The 25,884-nt window shown below is 38.5% G+C and overlaps 1 protein-coding gene across 1 annotated transcript in view; it reads right to left on the reverse strand.

Moving 5' to 3' along the window:
* Positions 1 to 3,597: 3,597 nt before the first annotated feature.
* xylt1 (xylosyltransferase I) overlaps positions 3,598 to 25,884 on the reverse strand; it is an 89,091-nt gene continuing 66,804 nt past the window's right edge. Inside the window, exons 9-11 of the mRNA XM_086083432.1 lie at positions 18,759 to 18,957; positions 11,975 to 12,308; positions 3,598 to 6,274 (exon numbers count right to left, since the gene is read on the reverse strand). Of these exons, the coding sequence (XP_085939558.1) occupies positions 5,952 to 6,274; positions 11,975 to 12,308; positions 18,759 to 18,957 (856 nt within the window). The 3' untranslated portion in view covers positions 3,598 to 5,951. The remainder of the gene's footprint in view (positions 6,275 to 11,974; positions 12,309 to 18,758; positions 18,958 to 25,884) is intronic.

Consider the following 25,884-nt stretch of genomic DNA (forward strand, 5'->3'; position numbering starts at 1 on the left):
CCTCACGCCTAAAGCCAGCTAGGATAAGCTCCAGCTCATCCGTGACACTGATTGGACAAACAGTAATAAAAAAAAGATTAAAAAAAAAAAGATAAATTAAAAAAATGGATGGATGGATGAGAATAAATGGGGAAAAATGCTGTTTGCTTGACAATTGCCAAAAATAAAATTGGAAAAGAAAAAAAAACCCTTACTTTAAACTCGAGCTAAGCTCTGACACTAAATGGTCAAACAGTAAAAAAATAATAATAAATAAATAAAATAAATACATTTTAAAAAATGGATTGATGGATGAGAATAAACAGCAACATTAAACATTCTGTTTTCTTCTGAATTCATCTTGTCTTGGCTTTATCCATTGTTTGGTTAGTGGGATCGAATAGCTAAATAAATCCTGCCATCATCACTAAAAACGTATTTCATTGTCATTACCATAATTTTTTCAAGAGCACCATAACCATCACATTTAAAGTTACGTATGAATAACAAACTAACTAATTTAAAAGGAAATGAAACACTCATTCATTTTCCAAAGACACAAAGAGCCACAACAGAGGGATGAAGGAGCCCCACGCAGCAGTGGAGCCGCAGGTTTCAAACCGCCCTAGAACATGCAGCTAAAAATACCCAACAATGACTAGCAGAAGATTGTGAAGTGGCATTCAATGCGCCCTGATCTAAATCTGATTAAACATCTGTGGAAGGATCTGAAACACGCAGTCAGGAGATGGCACGCTTCAAGCCTGAGATAGCTGGAGCGGGTTTCTCACCTGTCAACAATTCTCATTCAATTAAAAAAGAGATACAGAGTTAGTCTTTGGCCAGAGTCATTCGAGACCTACATTAAAAAAACAAAAAAACAATGCTTGATTTTCAAACAAAATTCCTCTTATTCAGTATTATCTTTGCTTTAAGCAAGGGCACCAAATTATTGTCGTTTGTAATGAATAATTACGTCATATAATGACTAATTATATTCTTCTTCTACATTGATTGCCGTGTAACCGACTTACAAGATCCGCTTCTTCACTTCCAGAATGCGCGAGTGCTGAAAATGATCATCAGTGTGTTTGTCTGTCATTAATCCGAGTCACTTGCTCCCAGCGTCAGCAGGACAGCTTTTAGTGGCTCACACCACAGTCGGGCAAACAAACACCAAATTGGGCGGCAGCGAGGTCTTTGAAATGCGCCTTCATTGGCTCACATGCATGTCAACCTGCACGCTATGTTTTGACTCACTACCTGGCCTACTCAGGAGACACGCACGCAACCCACAGGACTAATTACCTCATGCCTTTTGGGACAGACGATGAGATGTGTTGACACTGTACCGGCGCTTTGATCAAGATGCGGCAAACATTCGTAAGTGTGAGGGACCCTGTGGGGAACTCACACTAGTGAGAGTAAAGTGCTCTATCTCGGTCTCAGCTTTGTTTTCACTTTCAGTGCAAACCACAATCAAATGTGAGTAATTGTTATCTTCTGTTTGTTGGAAGTTTTCTTTGAAGTGGAGGCACATTACTGAGCTGTTACTGTGTGTGGGTGTTGCGGTGAGAAGCTCAGTGGGAGGACATTTGTGGGCGATGATTTGATGAGGGGGGGGGGGGGGGGGGAAACAAGTAATGTGGTACAGTTCATGGAACAGTAAACCTCAGTTTTGTCTTGCGGTTCACCAATTTACCTCATCGATGATATAAATACAGTAGTGCAATAATGTTGCCAACTTAAATTTTGGGTTGAGTTGTGACAAGACTGTCAATCAATGCCTGCATAGAGCCACATAAAATTGTTGTACAATTGACAATAATTTTTTTTATACCATATACATACAGCGCAGTTCAGCTTTTGAGCAGTAGCCTACTGGATACTTCTGAGATTTGTTTTTCCAATCTCACTTCAGGCCATCTGGAGTTTGCATGTTTCTCCCCTTGCTTGCTCGGACTTTTTTCTATTTCTTATTAATGAGGAGGAACAGCATAAAAAGTGGATGAATGGATGGAATATATTTGTACAAATTGCTTTTGACATTGACCTGTATTTGATGAATACAGTTGTGCTCATAGCTTTACATACCCTAAAGGTGGGTATGTGAACTTATGAGCACAAGGCTTAATGCCCATAAAATCAAAATACTGTGGCAATTGTTTTGTTATTTTCAGAGATTGTAGTGGATATGAGTAGAGATGTGCATGTTAAGTTCGGTGCCAATTCATAGCATTTTTGTGTCATTAAGCAACATTTAGCTTTTGTACATGCATAGGTGTGCATATACAGTAAATGTACATACCCTAGGGCAGGGTTGTCCAAACTTTTTCCTCTGCTAGCCACGTCCAGAAAAATCAAAGGATGCAAGGACGCTTTCTTTTTTCTCTCCCAATTTTTCAACTTTAATTTAATGAATGCGGCAAAATCAGTCAATCAAGCAATTGTTTATATATTTTTATATATTACAGTTAGTTTGAAAAAATATTGTATTGTAAAATTATATGAGGCAAATAGTTTAGGACCCCCCCCCCCCAAATATTACGATGGCCCGGCCTTTTATCCCATTAGATTAGAGTCACTCTTGTACTAAACAGCAGCTTAATGCCATCTTTATATTCAGAACCAAAACAAGAGCAATCTGTAGTAATATGACAATTTTTAAAGTAGGTAATTAATTAATTAATTAATTAATTTTAATGTAATAGGTTCACAATTAGGAGAAACTATTTTTTTTTATTCTAAAAATGTATTACCAATTATTCACCACAATGTTAGGAAGACAAATGTTCCTATTTTAATCGTAAATACTTAAATGGCACCTTTTCATATTGAGAGAAGCTCTACAGAATATAACATTAATTAAATACTAGTACCTTCTCTATCAAATGTGTATATATATATATATATATATATATATATATATATATATATATATATATATATAATATATATGCCATGGGCCGCTGAAAAATGGTTGGCGGGCTGCAAATGTACCCTGGGCCAAAGATTTTTTTCCCGTCATTAAAAATAAAATCAATCCGTCCCACCAGTCTTTAGTTTTGATCAGAATCGGAATGAGCAGACCTTCTTATCAAAGTGCACTGCAATTGTCCTCTCACCCAGTGTCTGCTTGGGTGAACTCTAGCTGCACTGCAAACCTGATGAGGACAAGCACAGTATATAGAAAATGGAAGGGTGGATATACTGCTTTTGGTGAAAACTCAGCTTATGATGTACTTAAAGTTATCATGTAAGTCTTGAATAATGAAAGCCCAAAATGACCATTTAAAATAAATTTATTCGCTCAACTTTTTATCTTCTAAATCATACATAGATGTGCATCGACAAACCCAAATTCCAATGAAGTTAGAACATTGTAAACAATTTTTTTTAATTTGCAAATCATTTTAAATTCAATTGAATACACTACAAAGAAAATATATTTAAAGTTCAAAGAGGTAAATTATTGTTTCCTTTTCCTCAGATTTTCACTTATTTTGAATTTCATGCCTTTAAGACGTTTCAAAAAAGTTTTGACAGGATATGTTCTCATCAAATTTCCTTTCAATAACACACACTTCTATCATATTTAGCACACAGAGACAGCGTAAGCAGTTTGTCCATTAAATTTTATTTAAAAAAAGCAGTCAAGAGAAAGTAAGACAAGCCAGTCACGGTCAACAAAACAAATCTCCCCGCAGGAAGACAAATAAAAGCAGATAAAGACAGAAGGCCTGATGATATATACAACAACAGCAGACATCTTTTTATTTTTTTATTTTGGCGTTGCAGTACCAGTCTTGATATTCACCATCACATCAGGTAAAAAATTATTTTGAATGGGACAGAGAAGGTTCTAAAAGTCAGCTAAGGCACACAGAGCCTCCCCAGAAAAAATAACACAAATATGATGGGCGGGGAGTTCAGAGAAATTTGTGCAACAGTTGCTCGACAATACATTCAAGCAAGAACAACAACAATCCGCCGTTAGATTTTCTCTGAGAGGCAAACAGGCCCCAACATTGGAGCAGGTTATGTACTTTGATCAACAAACACCAACGAAGCACTCTCTTCGCCCTCATCAAAAACTCCTTATTGATCAATGTCATTTCACCATAAATGTATTTACACATACAGCGTCTTTTACACAATACTTCAGTACAAAATACTTTTATACATTTGTTTCATTGTTGATCATTTGTGTTACAAAATAGGACTCTTACAGTGAGTTACACCTATTATACTGTAATGATCCTTTCACCAAAACTGCCATTAAATTTACATACATAAGCGTGGCCAATGCAATGCATTGAGTATTGGCTGTGAATAGGAATAGAAATAGGAGCCAACCAATGGACAGCAACAAATTGTACTTTATAAATCAACCCCTCCAGTGTTGCCGTGCGAGGGGGGGGGGTGGGGGTGGGGGCGGAATGTGTGCTTTATGGTAAGGGGAAGGTGAACTTGACATTAATGAACAGTAATATCTCTAAATCAACCTTTGGGGGAGGGGGGGGGGTGATTTTGGGGGGGGGGGGGGGTTCCACACTTGCCTGTTAGTAACTAAACATTGTTGACAGACAGATTGAAACCAAATTGGCTCCAGTTGCTCAGTGTGTTGAGGTCATGACCTTATCAGGGATTGTCTTGATGACAGCTAAAATAGTTTTAATGTAGATACAGTTTGTAAATGAGCATTTTTGCAATGAGGACACAATATGATCACGATAATTGTCACAGCATGAAGAGCACAACCACTCACGGGAAGCAGTAGACACTGAAGAGCTTCTCCTCGTCCAAATGTTTGAGGTCACTAGGAAGCTGACCTTTAACCCCTTGGGTTAAGAGTTGCTTTCTCTTGGCAAACCAAGACAAGAAGATCTATTCTGACACGACAACATTTACTGACACGTGTGGGCCGTAAAAAGGTACAGTATATGTTGGGGTTGTTGGCCTTTGTAAATAAAGGCAGCATTTACAAAAAAAACTAACAAAAGAAAAAACAAACAAACTATTTATCATGCTGCCAAGGCAGCGTCGCGATTATTTAGTCATTGACTAAAAATATTAGTATTAATATAAACTTAAAATAAATAGCGACTCATGGACCTTCATTTACACAATTTTGAGACTTCTTTTGTGAAATTCTGTACAACATAAAGTGTCACGGAAATGATCTGGAAAAAAAAAAGATGGCAACATTTAAGGTCAGCTTGGAATTATTGTGTTTCAAGTTTGAGGCAGGCTGGTAAGAAAAGCGAATTGGACATAACAGCAAATTATTTGTCCTATTAGCAAAAACATCTGCCTTTTGTTAAAGAAAAATCCTAAAATGCTACCACATATTTAACAAACGCTAAACCCAAAACTGTCTGAGTTAAATTTTGTTCTCACAGTTTAAATTGAGCTGAGAACGCCTTTGTTTTGCCTTCCTCTACGTATTTGTGACTGATCAGGCACTCAATTCAAACAAGTCAAAATCACTACTTGACTCTACTGATTACATTTGACAGTAATTTACTTCTTCAGGAGATAACGTGTTCCTAACTCTCTCAAAGGCAGTGAATATTGGTTCTTGTTGGAGTCGTATCAAAATAAACCTTTCGCTACCTCGGATATTTATGCTGACATAAACCTTGGGAGGCACATAAGCTCATCTGGTAGCTCACCAATCTCAGAATTCATTGAGCAGCAAAATAAATGCTTGAATTTGATCACAGTAAAACTCACATGAGAAGACAAATAAATACATTGTGAAAGTGAAACAGCAAAGACGGCATAGTCCCATAAAAGCAGGGTGGACGTCGCTAACATTGATCACCTTCGTATGCTCCCTTCGTCTCCCGAGACAGAAGGAGAGCATTTCCCCCCTCCCTCCAGCAACTGCAACCAAGCCCATAAATAAATGTAAAAAAAAAAATCAACAGTGAATCTTGCGGCCTCCTGTCCAGCTGGAGGCCTCGCTGCTACCTGATGCGCCCATCAGCATGCGGCGATCTCATTTGGGATTTGGGGTCGGGGCTGAGGGAGCTCCAAGCGTTCTTGGGGCAGGCCTGCATGACGGGGCAGGCGGTCGGGCCCACGGCGCAGATGTCCGCCGCCTCCCACAGCTCGCCCACAAGGCTGTCGACCCAGTGCTCCAGCTCCGGGCCGGTCAGGGCGGCGTTCCTCTTGGCCTGTTCCACGTAGCCCAGGCTGATGGGGATGTTGAGCACCGGGTTGAGGCCGTGGAAGCTCTGCTCCATGTAGCTGTTCTTGGGTGGCCCGTTGTGCAGCTTCAGAGTGTCCTCTGGAGAAACACAGCGGAGAACAAAGAGAAGTGTGATCAGTCTTTTATCTTTAAAGCAGGGCTTAAATATTTTTTGTTGCACTCCGCCCCAACAGGAAGAAGGCATTATTTCGCGCCCTCCCCCCAACTCTCTGTTGTGACTGTATTATAATTCAGCGGTCTGCAACCTGTGGCTCCCTGTGGATCTCTAAAAAATTTGTAGAAATTATTTTTTGTACATATTTATTTAAAGAAACACTATGGAACTTTCAGTTTACGTTGATTATGGCGGCGCCATATGGACAAAAGCGGTAATGTTATGCCTGAAGGAAGACCTCATTTCCCATGAGGACAAGTTCCTAAGTGCTAATTCAATTTTTTAAATAAAATATTTTTTAAATTAATTAATGATTTAGATGGGAAAAAAATAATATTTCCCAAAAATGTATAAGTCCAAATTTGTAAGTTAGCAAAAATGAGAGACAAAAGGTAAAAGCAAAAGTTTTTAAAAATACATAAAAATGTCAAAAAAGTGACCATAAAATGTCCTAGAAGGAAGATGCGATCAGAAAATTACCATATAATGTACACAAACTTGAAAAAAAATGTCTGAAAATTTATTTTAAAAAATGCAGGAAAGAAAATGTTCAAAATGTCACCATAAAATGTCCAAAAACTAAAGAAGAAAGGCAGAAGTTTACCATAAAATATCTTTGGAATTGCTAAAAAGGTCAGAACATTCATTAAAAAAAAAGAGGCAGAAAAGAAAATGTTCAAAAATGATCCATAAAATGTCTAATAACAAAGAAATCCCCCCAAAAATTATGTACACAAAATGTACAAAAATTTATAGCAAAAAAGTCAAAAAATAGCCATAAAAAAAATCCCAAAACAGAAGACTAAAGGTAGACGAAAATTTATCTCAAAGTATTGGATGCTGCATATTTTCAGTTATGCTAGCTCTTGTACAGTTTAGGTATAATTTGTCTTTAGCAGGGGTGTCAAACTCATACTAGCTCAAGGGCCACATGGAGGAAAATACATTACTAAGCGGGCTGGATCGTTAAAATCATGGTATATAACTCAAAAACAATTGACGTCAATTATAAGCAAACTTTCGCTATTTGTGGGTTAGCCCTACATTAAGGAGCTCAACTGTAAATATATTGTTCCCAAAAAAATCACACAAATGCAAATGATCCACAGCAAAATTTTGCCTGCTTGAGTTACGGATTTGTTGCAGCTACCCGTTTTGCATATATATTGTTCTTAGAATGCATTGTGTGGCACAGTTAATGAAGTTATAAGGACGTTAATCCTTGTCATATGTGTTTATGTTACCAGCAATTTAATTTGTGTCTTATTTAACACGTTTATGTCAGTCTATGTTTAAAAAATATATAATTTAAACAAACTTTTAACTATAGGTGGTATGTAAAATAATGACATCCAGGGCAATTCATTCCTTTATTTAACCAGTTAAAAAAACTCATTGAGATTGAAAATCTCTTTTCCAAGAGTGACCTGGCCTCAGGGGCAACAAAAACACACAATCGTTACAACAATTTAAGACAAACAACAATATATATGTATATACAAAATCCTTATCATACTATCAATGAATTCACGTTGCTCAATTCCATGTACAAATTGCATTGCTCATCTGAGGATTGCTTGTGAAATTATGAATTTATATGTTTTGATTGTGGCCAGCTGATTAATTGGTCCGACTACTATTTTTTATTTTTTTAACTTATGTTTGACACCCCTGGTCTATAGAATTGTTGTAAGTCCAACTCAACTAATACTCCTTGTGTATTCTGTGACAATGAAAGTGCCACAGCCAGCTACTGCAGTGGATGTGCAATTAACATTTTATTCTAGTACAGCAAAAAATAAATAAATAAATAAAAACCTTCCCTGGAGTCGCACTTAACCCCCAACTCCCTCAAAAAGAAAATGTTGCAATAATGAAATAAATATGAATACATTTTGTTGCCCTGGCTCTAAATCGTCGTTTTAAATGTTGGTTACTACGATAGTTTCAATGTGTTGATACCCACGACAGCGGCTGATAATGGCCGTTTTATGAACTCAAAATTAAACATTAGAATACAACATTTCCATGTAATATGCTATACATTGTTGCCTCATGTATTGCTGAGGTTACGTTCCAAAAAATACTGAATAGGTGAATTACGCTAAGTATTAAGTAGCATTTTTTACATTTATTCAATATGTTTTAAGGCTGTAAAGCCCCTAACCACACACTTAATACACTTTTCTTAGACAGGCATTAACATTTTGTCACATTTCTCTCTTGTTTAAACACAATTAGCAAACCTTCTTAGGTTTTAAAAATAGGTACACTATTGTAAAGGAAAGAAAGAAGCAAAATCGCACAAAATATGAACCACATTATAGCAAGGGAACACTGTATTGTGATAAATAGGCCTTATTTTAAAATTATCTGTCATCTTCTTTTTTTGTGTGGAAATTTTATATATCAAAAGTCATAGTCAAAAGTGGCATCAGTACGTGAGTACTCACAATAGGGATGTACTAATATACAAATGTCACAATAGGATATTATCCCGATATGAACCTCACGTTACGATAATGATCACAATATTGTGGTGGTGTTGGGAATATTAAAAAAGCTCATAATACTTTATATCGACGCCTTCTTAAAATAATTGCCTAAGTAATTTTCTCAGATTTTTCAGGAAACACAATTTTTTTTTACCATTTGTATCATGAGGAGATGATTTAGGCCCAAAAAGAATTTTTGCAAAAAAAAAAAAAAGACTAAGGCAATTATTTTAAGAGGGTGACGATATATCGACCTTTGAGTTTTCTGCTATATCCATGCCACTATGCCAGTATAGTCGCCGCCCTCCGCCATCTTGAATTACTTTGTAAACAATGCACCGCATTATGTTACAATTGGCTCAGCAGCGTAAAGTATCATAGTCTATGTAGTTCATAATGCTGTGCTTAGCTGAAGCAGGTGAAAAGTAACTTTTTTTTTTTTTATGGAGATGAGCTTTAAATATCGTAGCATGATGACGTCAATATTGTGGCAATTTTAATATCGCGATTATTGTTACATCCCTACGTTGGAAAAAAAAAGGTATCAAACATCCCTATTTGTTACATCAAATCAACACTGTGTTGTCTTATTTAAGACAGACAAGGTGGCTCGTTAGTCATTGTTCTCATGACAGTCGAGTCCTTCAAATGTCAAAAACATAATTGCTCCTTAAATCACCTTTTCCACCCTGAGCTCCAAGTCAAGCTGTAAATTCCTCACTGGTTCTCTAACTGGGGTGCAAGCCATCCCTTTCAAGCTTGCTTGCGGAACACAAACTCTGTAACACCCGCATGTGAGCAGACATCAGCGCTTTTCATGAGTTGGTGACACCAAAAAAGAAAAAAAGAAAAAAGCAGTCAGACATGGAGGTGCTCCATCTGATGAGATGCCCAACGCCATGACAGGAGCAGAGTTTGTGCACTAGTGACTTCATGTAGTTGTGTGTGTACTCAAGCATTGACGTGGCGGGGCCCAAAGTAAGTTTTTTTTTTTTTTCACAGGTGCCTAAATCACTAAGCCAGCAGGTAGAGGGTCACGTTGTTAACTTTTACTGGCACAGCATGTAAGAGGTTGCCAGACATGGCAGTAAATAACCAGCGTGCGGAAGGAGGCGCTTAGAAGCACAAACAGTAAAGCTTCTTCAAAACACACAGCGCTCCAAACTACAAAATCAAAAAACATGTCTGCAACGTTACAACCTGCCATTTTTCAAAGGAAGCGTATGCAAATGCAGATAAATATTTGCAGTCTCTATATGTAAAGTGCATGTAAATATCATAAATTCATATTTAAGTCATTTTTGATGAGATGCGTGTCTGTCTTAACAAAATGATTCAATGAACATTGAATTACTTTTAAGAAAATAGCAATAGGAATGCTTATTTTGTGATTTTTGGGCTCCCCTACTTTTGCTCTTTATAATTTGCTTTTAAGCCACCTCAAATGCAAATCAACAGTGCTCATCGGTTAAGTCAAATACGGTTAAGTAAAAAAGACTAAAACTACCAAAACAAATTAGCGTTTTAACCTCACGTCTTCATATAAACATTTTTTATTTAAAAAAAATTAACAATCCATTGATGGCTTTGCTCAGACATAAACAGAAGCTCTATTTATTATTGTTCTCTATCCTTAGCTCAGTGTGATTATTTAAAACAAAACGACATAAAGCATATTTCAGAACTCTCGCGACTTCAAGAACACTGGCCGTTAAACGAGCCCAGCAGCGATGCTCTTTCTTTTATCCATGTTTGCTCATTGACTTAAGTGTGTCATGGGTTTCGAAGGCTTAAATGTGCTGTTGTTCAACACCCGTGTTTATTATATATGAGTGTCTCGTTTGGGTTATCAAGAGTGAATCTAGGACAAACAACTGCAGTCTGCAGGAGCTTCATTGTGTAAAAGTAACTCAAGGCTCACTTGTGTTGATGTGTTGGGAATAATAATTAATCCGTTCTTTTTTCACAAATGGAGTAATTAACCAATTATTTTCCCCATATTTAAAACGCGGTTATTATTATTGTACGTTAAATGCGTTGTGTTACAATTGATTTATTAGTTTCGAGGCTTGAAAAAAGCTTACAGTAGGTTGCGCAGTCGTGTGCGAGTCTATTAAAAAAAAAAATCATTAATAGCGCCAACAATTGTATTTCTCTTAACGGTCTGTACTAGAACTGTCCACAAATTATGTAGGCTATAGGCGACATATATGCCACAAATCACCATAGGCCTACATCCTGTATCTTTTATTTTTTATTATTATTCTGATTGCTGTAGTAATTGGCAGTGGTAGAACATATATGATATCTGTCGTTTTGGAGTGAGACATAATATTCACATAAATATTCACAAAAATCAATGTAAACCTAGCCTTGACATAATTTGAAATCTTTGTATAAAAAAAAACTACTAATATAAATATAATATAATGTAATAATATACAATATATATATATACAATATATATATATGAAGTAGTGAAAATGCCTGGTAACGAGTTACTTTTATTTATAAATTAATTCTAATTCAGTTATATTTTTGAGCAAGTAATGAGTAACTATAACTAATTACTTTTATAAAGTAACGTTCCAACACATTTGATGAGACATAATATTCACATAAATATTCACAAAAATCAATGTAAACCTCGCCTGGACATAATTTGAAATCTTTGTATAAAAAAAATAAAAATATAATAATATAATATAATATATATATATATATATATATATATAAAGAGAGAGAGAGAGAGAGAGAGAGAGAGAGAGAGAGAGAGAGAGAGAGAGAGAGAGAGAGAGAGAGAGATTTTAAGTAGTGAAAATAGCTACTATGCCTGGTAACAAGTTACTTTTATTATAAAGTAATTCAATTACTAATTCAGTTAAATTTTTTGAGCAAGTAATAAGTAACTATAACAAATTACTTTTATAAAGTAACGTTCCAAAACTGTTTATGAATTGCTAAGTATTTTGGAACACTTAAAAAGTGAAGTGGCCTCTTCATTACAAAACAAATACATTTTGTAAGGACAGACCGATTATTGGCTGGACATATTATCAGCACTGGCATCGGCCTTTTTAAAAACATCACAGCACTGATAGTAGTAAATGTTATAAAAGGCTCTCTCACCTTGTCGTATAGGCAGGTGCTTGTTATAGGCCAAAGGGGCGATAAGGAAGCGCATCTCCGCCACAGGGCTCCAGTGGTGCAGGATGCGGACACTCCAAACACCAGGACGCAAAGGCTGGTTGAGCGGCGGTCGGTAGTGGGTGAACTCAGCGGTCGCATCGATAAGAATGTCGTAGGTGGCCGCGATGACGTTGGTTGGGTCAATCCATACGACCGTTACTGTAACGTTAGGTCCTTTTGCCCACTTCTGCATTCCCACCGTCTCATCCATGGGGCCCATCAGGCCGCCAAAATTTCGGAAAATTCGTTCTTTGGCGTCCCACTCTGTCCCGATCTGACCAAAAAAAAATGGAAAGAGGAAAGAGGAGAGACAACTGTAAGAGACGGGGATGTATGAATTCCCTCAAGTGAACAGAAGGCAGCAACAGACTGCATCACCATTTCACCATACTATTAAGATAAGCAACACCCGGGCTGAATTATCACGGGAAATAATCTTCAGCATGCATTTTTCATCAAACAGCCCAAGCCTGCACACAGCTAGTTATACAGACTGTGGTATACAGACGCCGACAAGTCGATTTTTATTTTTTACATTTATTTTTACTTATACTGGAGTCTGTTTGTCCACAGTTGCTGGGAGGAATGCATATAAATTTACCAGAGCTCCACACCATGTCTTTGACTGCATATGGTGAGACAGGATGGAAAGCAGTGATAGTTTTTTAAAATTATTTTTTATTTATATATATTTTCACTCACACAAACATGCAAACAGACAAACGTGGACTCCCAGGCGGGGAAGCAAACCCACGCCAACCTGCATCGAAGGCAAAATGAAAATATGGGAGTCTTTTGTCTTTTGCACCGCCTGGGATTCTCTGGGTTTAATAAATGCAGCAGTAATTGATGAGTGAGGAAAATACAGATCCTCTGTTCGGAGATAGCTGGTTGCATTTATCACACTGGAACGTGCGCTGGATTGCAACACCTTTCTGTACGCAAAATGAGATTCGGAAAATCAATATTGATAGCGGGGCGTAAAAAGATGGAGGTAGCACCCACAAATATGCGCACACACTGTGAGGTGCTGGCAGAAATGTGAGACGGATGACACATTTAAAGAGTGCACATCCTTACAATAGCAACTGATTAGCACATCCTCACCCTGCTGGACGATCAATGTCTGACTGGAATGGACTCTGTATTACATCCTTTGAGAGTTAAGAATAGGATGTAGATGATAAATATAGATCGCTAAAATGAATGAGAGCGAATCATGTGTGTTGTGCGCAAGACAGCTCACTTTCATCTCAATTATTTGACTGACCTTTGCCATTCCTGCCCCTTGGACCTTGGTTCTGTGCTCTTTAAATTGCTAATCAACCCATGTCTGGCACCTCTGTAGCTCATTAGTTTATCCAAGGCTGACTCCTTGGCACTCTACATCCTCAATTGATTGGCAGAGAGAACATGGGAGACGAGAAGGCAACATTGCCAGAAGATATTCACGGCAATCTCCTACCAAATTGGGAGCTTTTTAGGTAAAGTACACATTTTATGCAATTTCCACAAAAAGTAATAACATATTTGACCTATACTATGTAACTCTTTAACACACTTTGGCATACCTCTGCACGTTGGTGGAACTGCAGAGAATTGTCACATTTGTGTTTCAATTGAATATATGAATAAAATGGCAAGATAATGGAAGGCACCATGGAAAAATACATTTACATACTGTGTCGCTTGTTTGGAGATAATGTCAGCATGCAGCAGTGCTCTGTATAATGTTTTTTATTCTTTGTTTAATTCATTGGCAAGTACACACTGTTTCACAGCTATGAGTCACACTATATTGATGACACAGCTATTGCCATTCTGCCTGCATACCCCACGCTGGTAACACAGAACAACCTTAACTGTACTGATTTGTTTACAGATTCCAACAGTATCATGGCAAATGCAAATTAACTCATTCACTGCCATTGACGGCTATAGACGTCAAAAATTCATTTTGACTATTTCTATTAGTTTAACATTTTCCCACTTTTGTTAACGACAGTATGAAAACCTAGATTTTTATTTATTTATTGTATTAGAACAGATATAAAATCTGGGATTAATTGTGAGTTAACTAGTAAAGTCATGCAATTAATTACGATAAAAAATTGTAATCGCCTGACGCCCCTAATTTTTTATAATATTTTCCTTATATATATAAAAAAGATTATTACAAATTAAAACAAATATTAAAAAAAGAAAAAGATTATTAAAAATTAGGGGCATCAGGCAATTAAAATTTGTAATCGTAATTAATCGCATGACTTTACTAGTTAACTCATGATTAATCACAAATTTTATATCTGTTCTAAATGTACAAAAAAAATCTAGCTTTTCATACTCTTAACAAAAATGGAGAAGAAATAAGAAAGAGTCAAAATGTCTATAGCTGTCAATGGCAGTGAATGAGTTAAATAGAACAGTGGTCCCCCAACCTTTTTTCCGCCAAGGACCAGTTCATACAAGTCCACAATTTTTGTGGGCCGGCAACCCTGGAGTTTTGCTTATTGATTAAGTAAAATGCTACAACAACAAATGCAAATCCACTGCAGATTTTTATGTACCTGTACTAGCAGCAAAAACACCACAAAAAGGGTAACAACAATGCTTTAATATGGTCACTATGGTAACACTTATCAACTTTGAAGATATAACAATAAACGTGAAGCCACATTTTTATGTAACTATATTAGCAGCATTCTCCTTAACATAGCAGGGCACCATAGAACAAATATAAAGTTTTTGAATAACTCACTCACCATAAGGCTAAATCAAGAGCCGCTCGCCGTACAGCAGGCCTCATGCGTGGGAATAATCTGTCGCCGTAAATCAATGCACCTTTCTTTTTCTTCTTGGTTACAGGCTCTTGTGTTGTCTCATCACGGTGCCTTTTCCCCGTTACAAAGGAACTTTCCAAATACGTCTGTTTGGTACTCATTTTGATAATTTTTCAATTTAGCATCAATGCTACATGACAGAGATAATTAGCATCTTGACATTCGCTAAGAGTCGCAACAGAGAGCATCTGGTCACCTCTCAAAATCAAATATTTTTAAGCCTTGGAAGTAAAGTACGTTTTTATTCTTTTAATCGTGCGGCTCAATCCAAATTGGCCAACGGACCGGTATGCGGTCCACAGACCGGGGGTTGGACACCACTGAAGGCTTGGTGGAAACATTATTACAGTTATATGAGGGAAACTGTTTTCTGTTGAGGTTCGTTTAATTCCCTTGTCATTTCTGCACTCACTCAGACACAAGAATGGATGGAAACAAACAAACAAACAAACAAACAATAAGGATCACAAACATGTTTCAGTACAGTTCACATTCTGGTCAAGTTAATTTTGGGACACACTTGAACATGTTTATGAACTTTCCCTTAGAACAGTTTCACCTTAGTTTGTCTCTCTTTCCTTTTTCTTTCACACTCATGGAGGTACAAGCAGTACAGGAATCCACTACAACCAAGAAATGTTTTCTTCAGACAGAAAATGGGTCAAACGCAGATTAACTTCTGGCCCATTTCAGTTTACATTGACCTCCACATACAACCTGTCCCTGGGTGCCAATAACCCAATAAGCTTGGGCTTAGAACCAGCACTCATTTGCTCACCAAGTCAGAAGCTTACGACCTTGTTGAACTTACAGCTATACTTAGAAGAAGATGCCTCTGCTCCACTAATTCTGATCCGGTAACCTTATCTTAAACTGTGGTCCATTTTTTTTAATTTTCTCCCTTTCACTAACATCAGCATAGCTCGAGACTGCTGTGGCGTTAGTACAGGCGATCCTATTCAACTGGACAGTCTTGCATCATTCATATCTAGAAATCACAACCTTGACACTCAATCCATGAACTCATTGAAAACCATAAGACTATGAAAAAAAATGGTGTTCTGTTCTCAGTTTTTTTCCCTCTATGACCCTGCAAACCATTCCTCTTTGTCATTGGCTTGCTGGCGCCCACAGTATGACACCTCCATTAATTAAGCTAGGTCAATTTGATCAGGCAGCATCTTGGACAGCCACAGTCGGCATCTGGCACTGTTTAAAACCTCAGGGCACGCATTCCCCCAGGGCCCCATTTGGACCCTTATTAGTGGCCCTGCTTTGTGGATGTAATCAAACACAGGTGTTCTCCGTGGCGTCAGATGGATTCCCCTGAGGTGCAGGTTACACTACTGAAGCATATGGATGCTGGTGTGGATGGATGCTGGCTACCAATGTTGCAATGTGGAGTAATAGATGAGGAAGACATGCCGAAGAGCAGAGACGAGAATTAATTGATAGAGGGAAAATATTAGCGTTGTCCTGATTTGATCATGTAATTCGGAAATCATGGCTGAGAAAAATAAAGCTCACAAAACAACAAACTAAGTCGTTTTCCAGTATATAACAAAGTCAGCCAAAGTACTCTCTGTACCGGCCGGCGCATCCCAAAAAGTGTCACTTCTCACAGCGTGTGTTTGGAATTTGGTGTGACAAAACAAATGTCCACAAGCTATTGTGCTCGTCTGCAGCTCATTAAGAAAGTCACATTTTGCTTACACAGTCGACAATTAGAGTTGAAAGATACTATAAACTAAGGCTATGTTCATACATACTGCATGTCAGTTCAACTCCCCCCCACCCCCCCACCCCATGAAACAGCATTTTTTTCCCCATGTCAGTGTGAACAGTTCAATTCTGCTTGATGATCCTTGTAGGCCACCGATTCAGAAATGTAAGATCCACAGAATTGTAGCCAACCTGCCTGGACGTGGCAGCAGGAGGAACATTGTTGACAAATCGACCCGAAGGTTACAACTAAATAAGGTCAAACGCATTGATCATTCCTCAGGGTTGCACAGTGCATTGATGCGAAAACTCACTGCTTGGTACGACATTTATCCAAACACTTTGTGTACTGCTTGTCCTCATTAGGTTTGCAGGTGAGATGAAGTCTATCTCAATTGATTTTTGGTATGAGGTGGGGTACACCTTAACTGGCCGCCGACCAATTGCAGGGCATTTATGCGACAACCGACCATTAACATCAATGGGCAATTTAGGCTTATTTTTTGGAAGTTTTGAGTCGTCGTTTTTTGGGTATGAAAGGAAGCAAGCGTACAATACAATGCACACTAACCAGACACTTCTTAACCCCCATAAATCTGCCTTTCTAAAAGTAATAAATGCTAGGGTATTCATTTATTATCATGGTCATTGTCTGTCGTGCATCGTATGATACAGTGAGCTACTTTGAACACCTTCGTTAGATTTTCTGGTGTCTAATATTTTGCTCCTCTTACGTGGCTCAATGAAGAAGCCAAAAGACTAGAAATATTCCAACATGGCGCAACAAACATTAAATCAATATCTGTTTGACAGTATAAATTATCTTCATAAAAGTGTAGCCTTTGGTGTAGCTCTTGTATTGTGTCTTTGCGAAGGTAGCGAATGTTGATTGCTTGCCAAGGTTTGTTCAAGGTCACAACGTTTGCTCAACATTTTGAACATCTTCAAAATTTCCTTCCAACCAAAAAATAATAATACATTAAAACTGTTGGTGAATGTTACCTTCCTTCATGGACGTCTTCATTAGTCCAATAATTGGACTGATTTATCCAGCGCAAGGTAATAATTCCGAATGTCATATAAACGTCAAGTCATGTAAAACTTTAGTCGGTACACTCATTTCAAGTGCGCAGACTTAGAACTGCTGCACTCCATCATGCTGTAAAATGGAATATAAAAGTTATACAGAGTTAAAAGACAAGACTTATCTGTCTTGCTTTACTGTAAAGTGAATGGAATCAGGGAACACGTTAAGCTAAGCGCATAGTTTATCTCGTCTATAGCTTTTGTATTAGGGGTCATATCTCCCTCGTACCACAATGCCACGCTGCCTTATTTAAGGTCTTTCAGTTCTCGTTTTGTACGACAGACTGACAAGCAGACTGACTGACAGCCACTGCACACTGCTAGACACTGAACGCTCCGTGAGGCTGAGCATCCAGATAAAAGCCACTGCTCACATCACTTGGACGTCACTCACGGTTTCATACGCTCGACACACAAACGGGGGCTTAAGAGAGCGGGAGCTGCATGGCGACCGGGTGTCTGAACTTCCTTTTTTGCTCCCTTTGAGATGTTTGCATAAAAGGTCAAACAGAGTCTGGGAGTGTCCAGGTAGACACAAGCGAGGCCTGCAGTCAGCAACAGACCAAACCAATCCATTCATACATTTGATGACATTTCGAATGCGACCCCTGCTGCAAGCTAAGTGACAAACCCGGGCAAAATGTCACTTTACATTCACTCAGCTAATTTTGTGTATGCTGCAAATACACTCTGTGGCTGTCACCTCAGCCCTAGCTGCTGGGTCCGTCACTGAAAAAGTAAATCAAGGCAAGCATTCCACTGTGAAGGTGAGAGGACATTCAGGATCAACAAATAAACACGATGTGATACGAGTGTGAATGGATTCAATAAATGTACATTTTACAAGGCCATTACATGCGCCACTTTAATGGCATGGTAATCAACTTTAAGGATTTTCTTGGCAAGGTCATAACTGTGTAAGGTCAACATTACACTTCACAAAGTGTGTAGTCGTGTGTCGTGCTTGGCGTTTTACGGCAACATTTTTCCTGATTGATTTTGTGACTCAAATCCACTCTAACAAATGACACAGAAAAGATTTGCTGTAAGACACATGAGACAATTTGCAGACTCACCTCTGCAAACTGCAACCTGCTGAATGTGCTTTTTGCAGGAGTGGTTAACTTGAAGATCTTCTTCGGTGCTACCCAGGTCTCCATTGTCTCCAGCTTGCTTGTTGCTAGATTGGTGGCGTGGTGCCTGACAAGGTAGCCCTGGAATTGGTCAGAGCGGAAGTAGAAATGCACGGACACTGGGTGGCCCATTGGGAAATACCTGGAAGAGAATTTAGAGTTCTTAGCAAAATGATGTTTTCATGTGGTAAGCAAGCAAAAATAAAAAATATATTTTTTTAATGCGGATGTACGTGTATGCCAACCGCTGGACAGTCAATGAGCTCTCTGACTGTGTGACATGGCTCACATTAATGCTGTGACCTTTAATGAAGAGCTACTGATCAAACATTTGTCTCCCATGATAATAGTCACCCTATTCTTCTGCATATGTATGAGATATAAAGATATGTGATGGATTACAGCAGTCTGACAAGGTGTATCTACGACAGCTGCATTCAACAATACTAATGCGTGTATTTAAAAAATATATATATTAGTAGTAATTAGAGACGTAACAAATGCCACAATATATCGTATTGTCGTCATGTCACGATATTAAAAGCAGTACATCTGTTAAAAGAGTTGATTTCCATTTGTGCAGTTCTGGCACCCTCTAGTGGCTAGTTTTTTTAGTGCCGTTTAATTTTCACAAGGCATGTTTTGACCCTCTATGTTTAAAATCCACGCTAAGATGAAGGGGAATGTAATATGCTTGTGAAGCGAGTCAATATGTGGAGGAACTCAATGTGTGCTTGCAATTGTTTGGGATGTGATTTAAATGGAGGATGACCAGTGTTTTAAATTTCAGAAGGTTCCACATATAAGTAAAATAATAGCGGAGAAGCACTTCTGTGATCTTCTAAGTAATAAATAAACTTTTATATGAATCATTATTCTACGCTGGTGACTTGGCTCAGAAAATATGTGACAGCTGAGACCACAGAGATACAGAGCATTACAGAATAGTCATTCACATTAGTCATTGAAGAGGGCCCACACACACACACACACACACACACCCACACACATTTCAACTGGGTCATTCAGTCAGCTGAAGCTAAAAGGAGGCCTTGCCCTCCTGATTAGTCTCTTTGTTAGTGTGCCTCGTCGTAGACGTGGCCAGCCCTCAGGGCGGTGCGAGTGACTTCTGTAAAAACAAAAAAAGAGCCACGAAGGCCACTGCTGCGCAACAATCTGCAGCTGCTCTCAACACACGTCCTGACTCCGAGTTCTCATCCCTCATCTCTTCTGCTCCTTTAAATTCATCTTTATTTGCAAACTTTTCCATGAGCGAGTGTGGAGGCCCACAGTAAGAGTCTCGCATTGGCCACCGCTGCTCCTCTGTGCCCGAGGCCTCATCAGTATTCTGCAGAAGGAGCAGGAGTCAACCCATCGCGGTAAATGCTACGCTGACAAGCAGAACAGCAAATATTTGCACCCACAAGTACAACAGAGTGCATTCTTTTTTCGACCATCCTCCCCGCTGCTGTACTCTATTTGAACGTCTGCTTTTCATTCTTGCCGCTCTCTGTTCTCCCGCCATCGTCCTTTTCTTCATCTCATCCCTCAGCTTTCATTTCCCCTCCTGCCCAGTCCTTCCCAGAAGAAAGGGGGAACTGGCCAGAATGTAGTCTGCACAGAAGCTCCATTCAGGCCTTTAAACCCCTCACAGTCACAGTGGGCTGCTAAAAGAGCCAAATCCCTCTCCTTGACATGCGCCTACTTTTACACTGACGCATCTGCTGGTTGCATGTCTCGATTCAACATGTGCGCTCAGAGTCAGATGTGATATTCTGGCATTACGCCATTTCACCCATGAGTTTACATGTATCATTTATCTTTTCTTTTCTTTTACTAAATACAACAAATATGAAGATCAATGGAAAATCGCAGATTTTATTTGGTGTTGGGGAAGTCTCATCAGCATTTTATGGTGATACTGACTGCTTAAGTCACTTTCTTCGGGCTTCTGATTAGATTAAATGCCCTTGTGGTTAGAGCCATTGTTGTTTAAGCATGTGTTTAGCATTGGGTTTGGGACATTTACAATACATTGCTACATGAACATGACACCTGGTGTGATAAAACTGAACCTCGATTTAACAGACTAATAGGGTTAAGGAGTCATCCGTTACAGTATAGCCGATTGTCCAGTAAATTGTAGTACTTTTTTTCATGGCCAAAAAATGCCCAGTACAGTACAAAATTATTGTTAATAAATATAGAATAGCTAATTTATAAGACACGATGTTAGCACGCTTCATTTTTTTCATCTCCGTTACGATTTTTATGCTATGGATAAGTGTTTGAGAAACATCTGTATATTGTCATAAAAAAAAAAAAAAAAAAAAAAAGCAGGAACCCTAGATATGAAAAGGCAGATTTGACAGTCTTTTTGAGCTGCGTGCCAAAGGCAATGCTAAGCTATAGCCTTTTCTGGTAGAGTTGCACTTTACAAAATGGCCGCCACATACTGTATGTCCATGCATTGTCTTTGATGGGAAAGTTGCTCCTGCCAACATGTCCACCACATAGGCACGGAGTAAAAGACTTTGGCAACTTTTGAACAAATGGGAATTTTGAGTGGATTGCACTTTTTTCTTCCTTGTCCATTAAAACCGGAGTCCCTTGCCTCCGGTCTGTTAAATCCAGATTCCACTGTGTAACTGAGTCAATTCAAAAGAAAAGCCAAACTACATAAGAACAATGTCATACTTTGTCGGTGAAAGCGGAATAGTAGTCAATTTCTTTACTTCACTGTCTACTTGTACACCGATGTGCATCTCATGGCTAATTATTGGATAAAAGGTCAAGTGTTACCACTAGTGAGTAGTGACACGTCCCAATACATCAAAACATCCTTTTTATTTTTTTCTGGGCATGTTTATCATTAGTTATTTTCAAATCAGAAAAATTTGCATCAATTCTTAGCTTTAAATCTTCTCCCCACGCAAGGTTGTTGGAAGCCAGAGCAAAAATAGCTGACATGAGATACGAAGTGTGGTAAACTGTCCTGACACACTAAAACATGAACCAGCATCAACACCCACACTAATACTTATTGGCTATGTAACATCAACTTTATGTTTCATTTCAGCTGGAAAAAACCTAAAGCATTTGAAGAAACCCACACAGGCACAGAGATAATATGCAAATGTTTGGACTGTTTCCATCATATCTTAGTCACAGTTCTTTAACAAGTGCGTTTTCAGGATCCTTCGGAGAAAAAAAACTCGAAAGGATGTTTTTGAGTTTCTGGTGGTTTGTTTATGTCTTTATATAAGCATTCAATCATATTTCGAGCTTTTTTGTTTTGTTTTTGCAAATGGCTATTGTTAAGTTTATTTCTTAACCTTGTATTACGAATGGTTACATTAGCTATGGCCAAAGTTTGTGTGAATGATTTTCCATCTTCAAATTGCTTGTATTTTCCCACGTAGAGAACTCAATGGTTTTGAAATTGGTTACAGCTCTTACTAGTATACTTACTAGTTTTCAGAGAAATATTTGTTGTTTGTTTGAAATTTGGGTCGCTTGTTATACTTGCCGAAAGCAATGCCTTATCCTATTGCACGAATAATTGTACCTTCGACCATCTTGTGGAAGGATATATATATATTTTTTTTAAGAGCTCAGTATTATTCATTTGGTAATTTTACCGATTTGACATGCTCTCTTTTTTAATTTTTTTTAAAATTTTGTATGTGGGTGAGTATATGCATGTGTGCATGCGTGAGTGTGTACTCATTAGTTCACCTAAAACCGATTAAAAATCCCATACCGTTCACCTAAACCGAATACTTCAGAATCCAGCGAGAGTCGTGAGGTTGTCAGGAGACCCGAGGAAGGATCAAAGAAAATAAAGAAAAGTGAAATCCAGCACCGACCAGACATGACCTACTACCCACCGGGTTACCAACCAGAGTCTTTCACCAACCCCAGAAACATCTAAATTCCAACAAATTAGGGAGACCTCAAGAGACCAAAGGAGAGACTGTGGAAGGATATGTAATTGGTCTGTCCACTGTACGTCACAGGCACAGAGAGCTAGATAGATGGCCAAAGAAAAACTGAACCGCATCAAACTGATCACCCTGATGTAATCTCGACAACCATTTTACCTGAGGCGGCACATGACCACAGGCACAACGTGGACATTATACACGATTGCCATCTGCAGAGATGTTTCCTGTCTGTTGTGGGCTTCACCCACAGGACCTTACAAAATGCCCACAATGCAACAGTGGGGAGAGAGAGAGCAAGCGGGCAATGACACTGGACGTGCTGTCATTCTGAGTCTCGCCCTCTGGGAGCAAACCATTGCAGTTGACAGACTTTTGACTTGACAACAGCAAGTGATGCGGCACTCAAAGAAAGTAAAAGACAAAAAAAAGAAAAGAGTAAATGTTGCTGAGTCAAATGTGTACTGACAGTTTAAATAACTCTAAACTGCAGATCAGATAGCGTGCCTGTTTATATTTTTCAAACAAATGCTCCGTCCCAATTAAGTTTCTTTGAGTGTACCACACTGAGGCGAGAAGTCATTACCATTTGCATATAAGATGTCATGTTGTTGTTGCAATGCTACGCAGGTGTTGCTTTCTCTTCTCCGTTGTTTTGACAAGGCGCTTTTCTCTGTCACGCACATACGAATCGCCATTTCACACCTCCGCCTTCTGTTTTTAATTTGTTACTGTTTAATCACTTTGCATGTGGGTTTCATCACCTCAGTGTAAACAAACTAAAGGAAAGTTAATCTGAAAATTCTCTTACAGCAGATGTTAGTGAGCGCTTAGGCTGATAAAATGCTTCACAAAGTACATGGATTCAAAATGGTCCAATTACAATTTCCCTTTTGAACAGAACATATGGACCAGATTTTTGGGAATACAACATTTCCACCAAAAATGTTTTGGCTGATTAAGGGAGCTTTCATGGCTCTGACACAATTGAAGCCCTGCTACAACGTGGGTCATCGTTGCCCCTCCTTTCCCAACCAAATTGCAATTTTGTATTTATTTAGGGATTTTAACCTTTAATTTTTAACTCATTCACTCCCAGCCATTTTCACTGAAGCAATCCCTGTTTTACTGGATTTTGCCCACAGAATATTGTGTTCTATTGCTATAAAAACATAGAACCTACCAAAAGAAAGATTAGAGTCTCTTCTTTCATCAGGACAAAAAAGTATATTTGTTTCCGTTGTGCAACAATTATCATTAGAATCTGAGTTTCATCAATATTCACAAATCTATTTAGAAATGTGAGTAAAAGAGCTTTTTCTCAACATGGCCCTGGTTGATATCTTTTGCTCTGCTGCCACCTGCTGGCAGTTTGTGTAATAACTACCATTTCTTCAACCGTTCTTTGCAGTTGAGAGGCAGAGCATTAAAAAAACATAAAAAATGTATAAACATGTATTTGTGATACTTAAATAGAACGTATTTATACGTGTTTGGGAGCAAATTAGTTAATTATTTTCTGTTACGCCCTCACCCCAGGAAGAATAAAACATTTCGCACCACCCAACTCTATGCCGTGACTATCATTTGGGTATAACATTTTTAGATGTACACACCTGCATAACAATATAACCTTAATAACATTCAAGAAAATAAAAAAGAAAGAAAGAAATGATCAATTTAAATCGTATTGTAATAATTGGACTGGTAGTCCTACACCCGGCAGAGAATATATGAATGTGTGTAATGTTGAATGCCCTGTTTGCATGTGTTGCTGCCCCGTGTATGTTAAAGTAGCCGTTAAGGCAAATTTCTGTGAGCCTGTCAATGGCGATTTGCTGGTGTCAGCATTAACCCATTAAGGCCAGGAGCGCAATTCTACCGTTAAAGCCGGGAGCTCTCCAGCGCTCCTCTCCCTTAAAAGCCGGGAGAGCGGATACATCCTTTTGTTTTGTTTTGACCAATTCTTGATCTCTTAGCCGATGAAATGCATCAGAATAAACACCAGAGCGTGACGCTGGCCTCGTAACATGTCCTGGAATTTTATTCTGGCGTTTATGGCTAACGCAGATTTGCGTGAGTTATGAAATAAATGGCGCCATTGACGACGGCGCGGGAGGACTTCGAATCAGTGTAACGAGTTACAGTGACATACTGTTACAAAATATGTTTGTAGACAATGAGGATGTTGACATTTTCAACAGCTTTGTAGTTTTTAGAGACATGTTTTGTCAGGCGCTTTAGGCCTTAATGGGTTATGGTAGTACAAAATTGCATAGTTTGTGTCTGTTTTACAATGAACTTTAACACTTTTCCTCTTATTTGGAAAACTGCATGCACAAAAGAGAGTATGAAAAGTATATTGTAAAATGTGTTTTAAAACTGTAAGTTCACATGTGTGTAGGTTGAGTTATAAGTTTAAGAGTGTGAGGGAGGGGTAAAACAAAAAACAATACAAATATATGGTCTCTCTATGTCACATATTTCCCCCTATTGCAGGTGGATGCCAAACATATCCCAGGCGTGAGTTCACCATACTGAAAGTTTAGGAAACAGGTCATATCAGGTCAGCATGGTCTTTAAGTTGACATTGTTTGAGAGTTTAAATGTACACCTGCACTATGCTAATTTGAGTAGAACAGGTAGATCCCTAATTTAGCTTCTTCAAAGATAATAGGCTGTCCTTGCAGGCTACTTTATGGTTCATTCATTCATTACGTCACTGTAAGACGCTACAGATGGACACATAAGGCTGGGGTGGACGGTTCCAACAGGCTGACTCAGATTACAAAATTGAATTTATCTTTATTTGATTGATTTATTATTCATTTCACAGTAATACTGATTATGCTCCCTCAAGGGAATTTCATATGTACAAAATAAATACAAGCCAAACATTTAAGCCTCGTTTCCACCGACGGTATCTACTCTACTCTACTCTACTCTGCTCTACTTGGCTCTACACCAAAAAACAGTGCATCTCCACTGCCACGGCCACCACCCGGGAGCCCCTCTTCACCTCGCCAGCGATGTCATGCTAGCAGCTAGCGTGCACTGTACACACGGGCAAAAACAATGGAGGGCGCAAACAATGGTTTGTGCCCATTTATTTCAGCCCGAAGACA

This window comes from Leptonotus elevatus, chromosome 8, assembly GCF_054856555.1.
Source record: "Leptonotus elevatus isolate MCC_2025b chromosome 8, RoL_Lele_1.0, whole genome shotgun sequence".
NCBI lineage: Eukaryota > Metazoa > Chordata > Actinopteri > Syngnathiformes > Syngnathidae > Leptonotus > Leptonotus elevatus.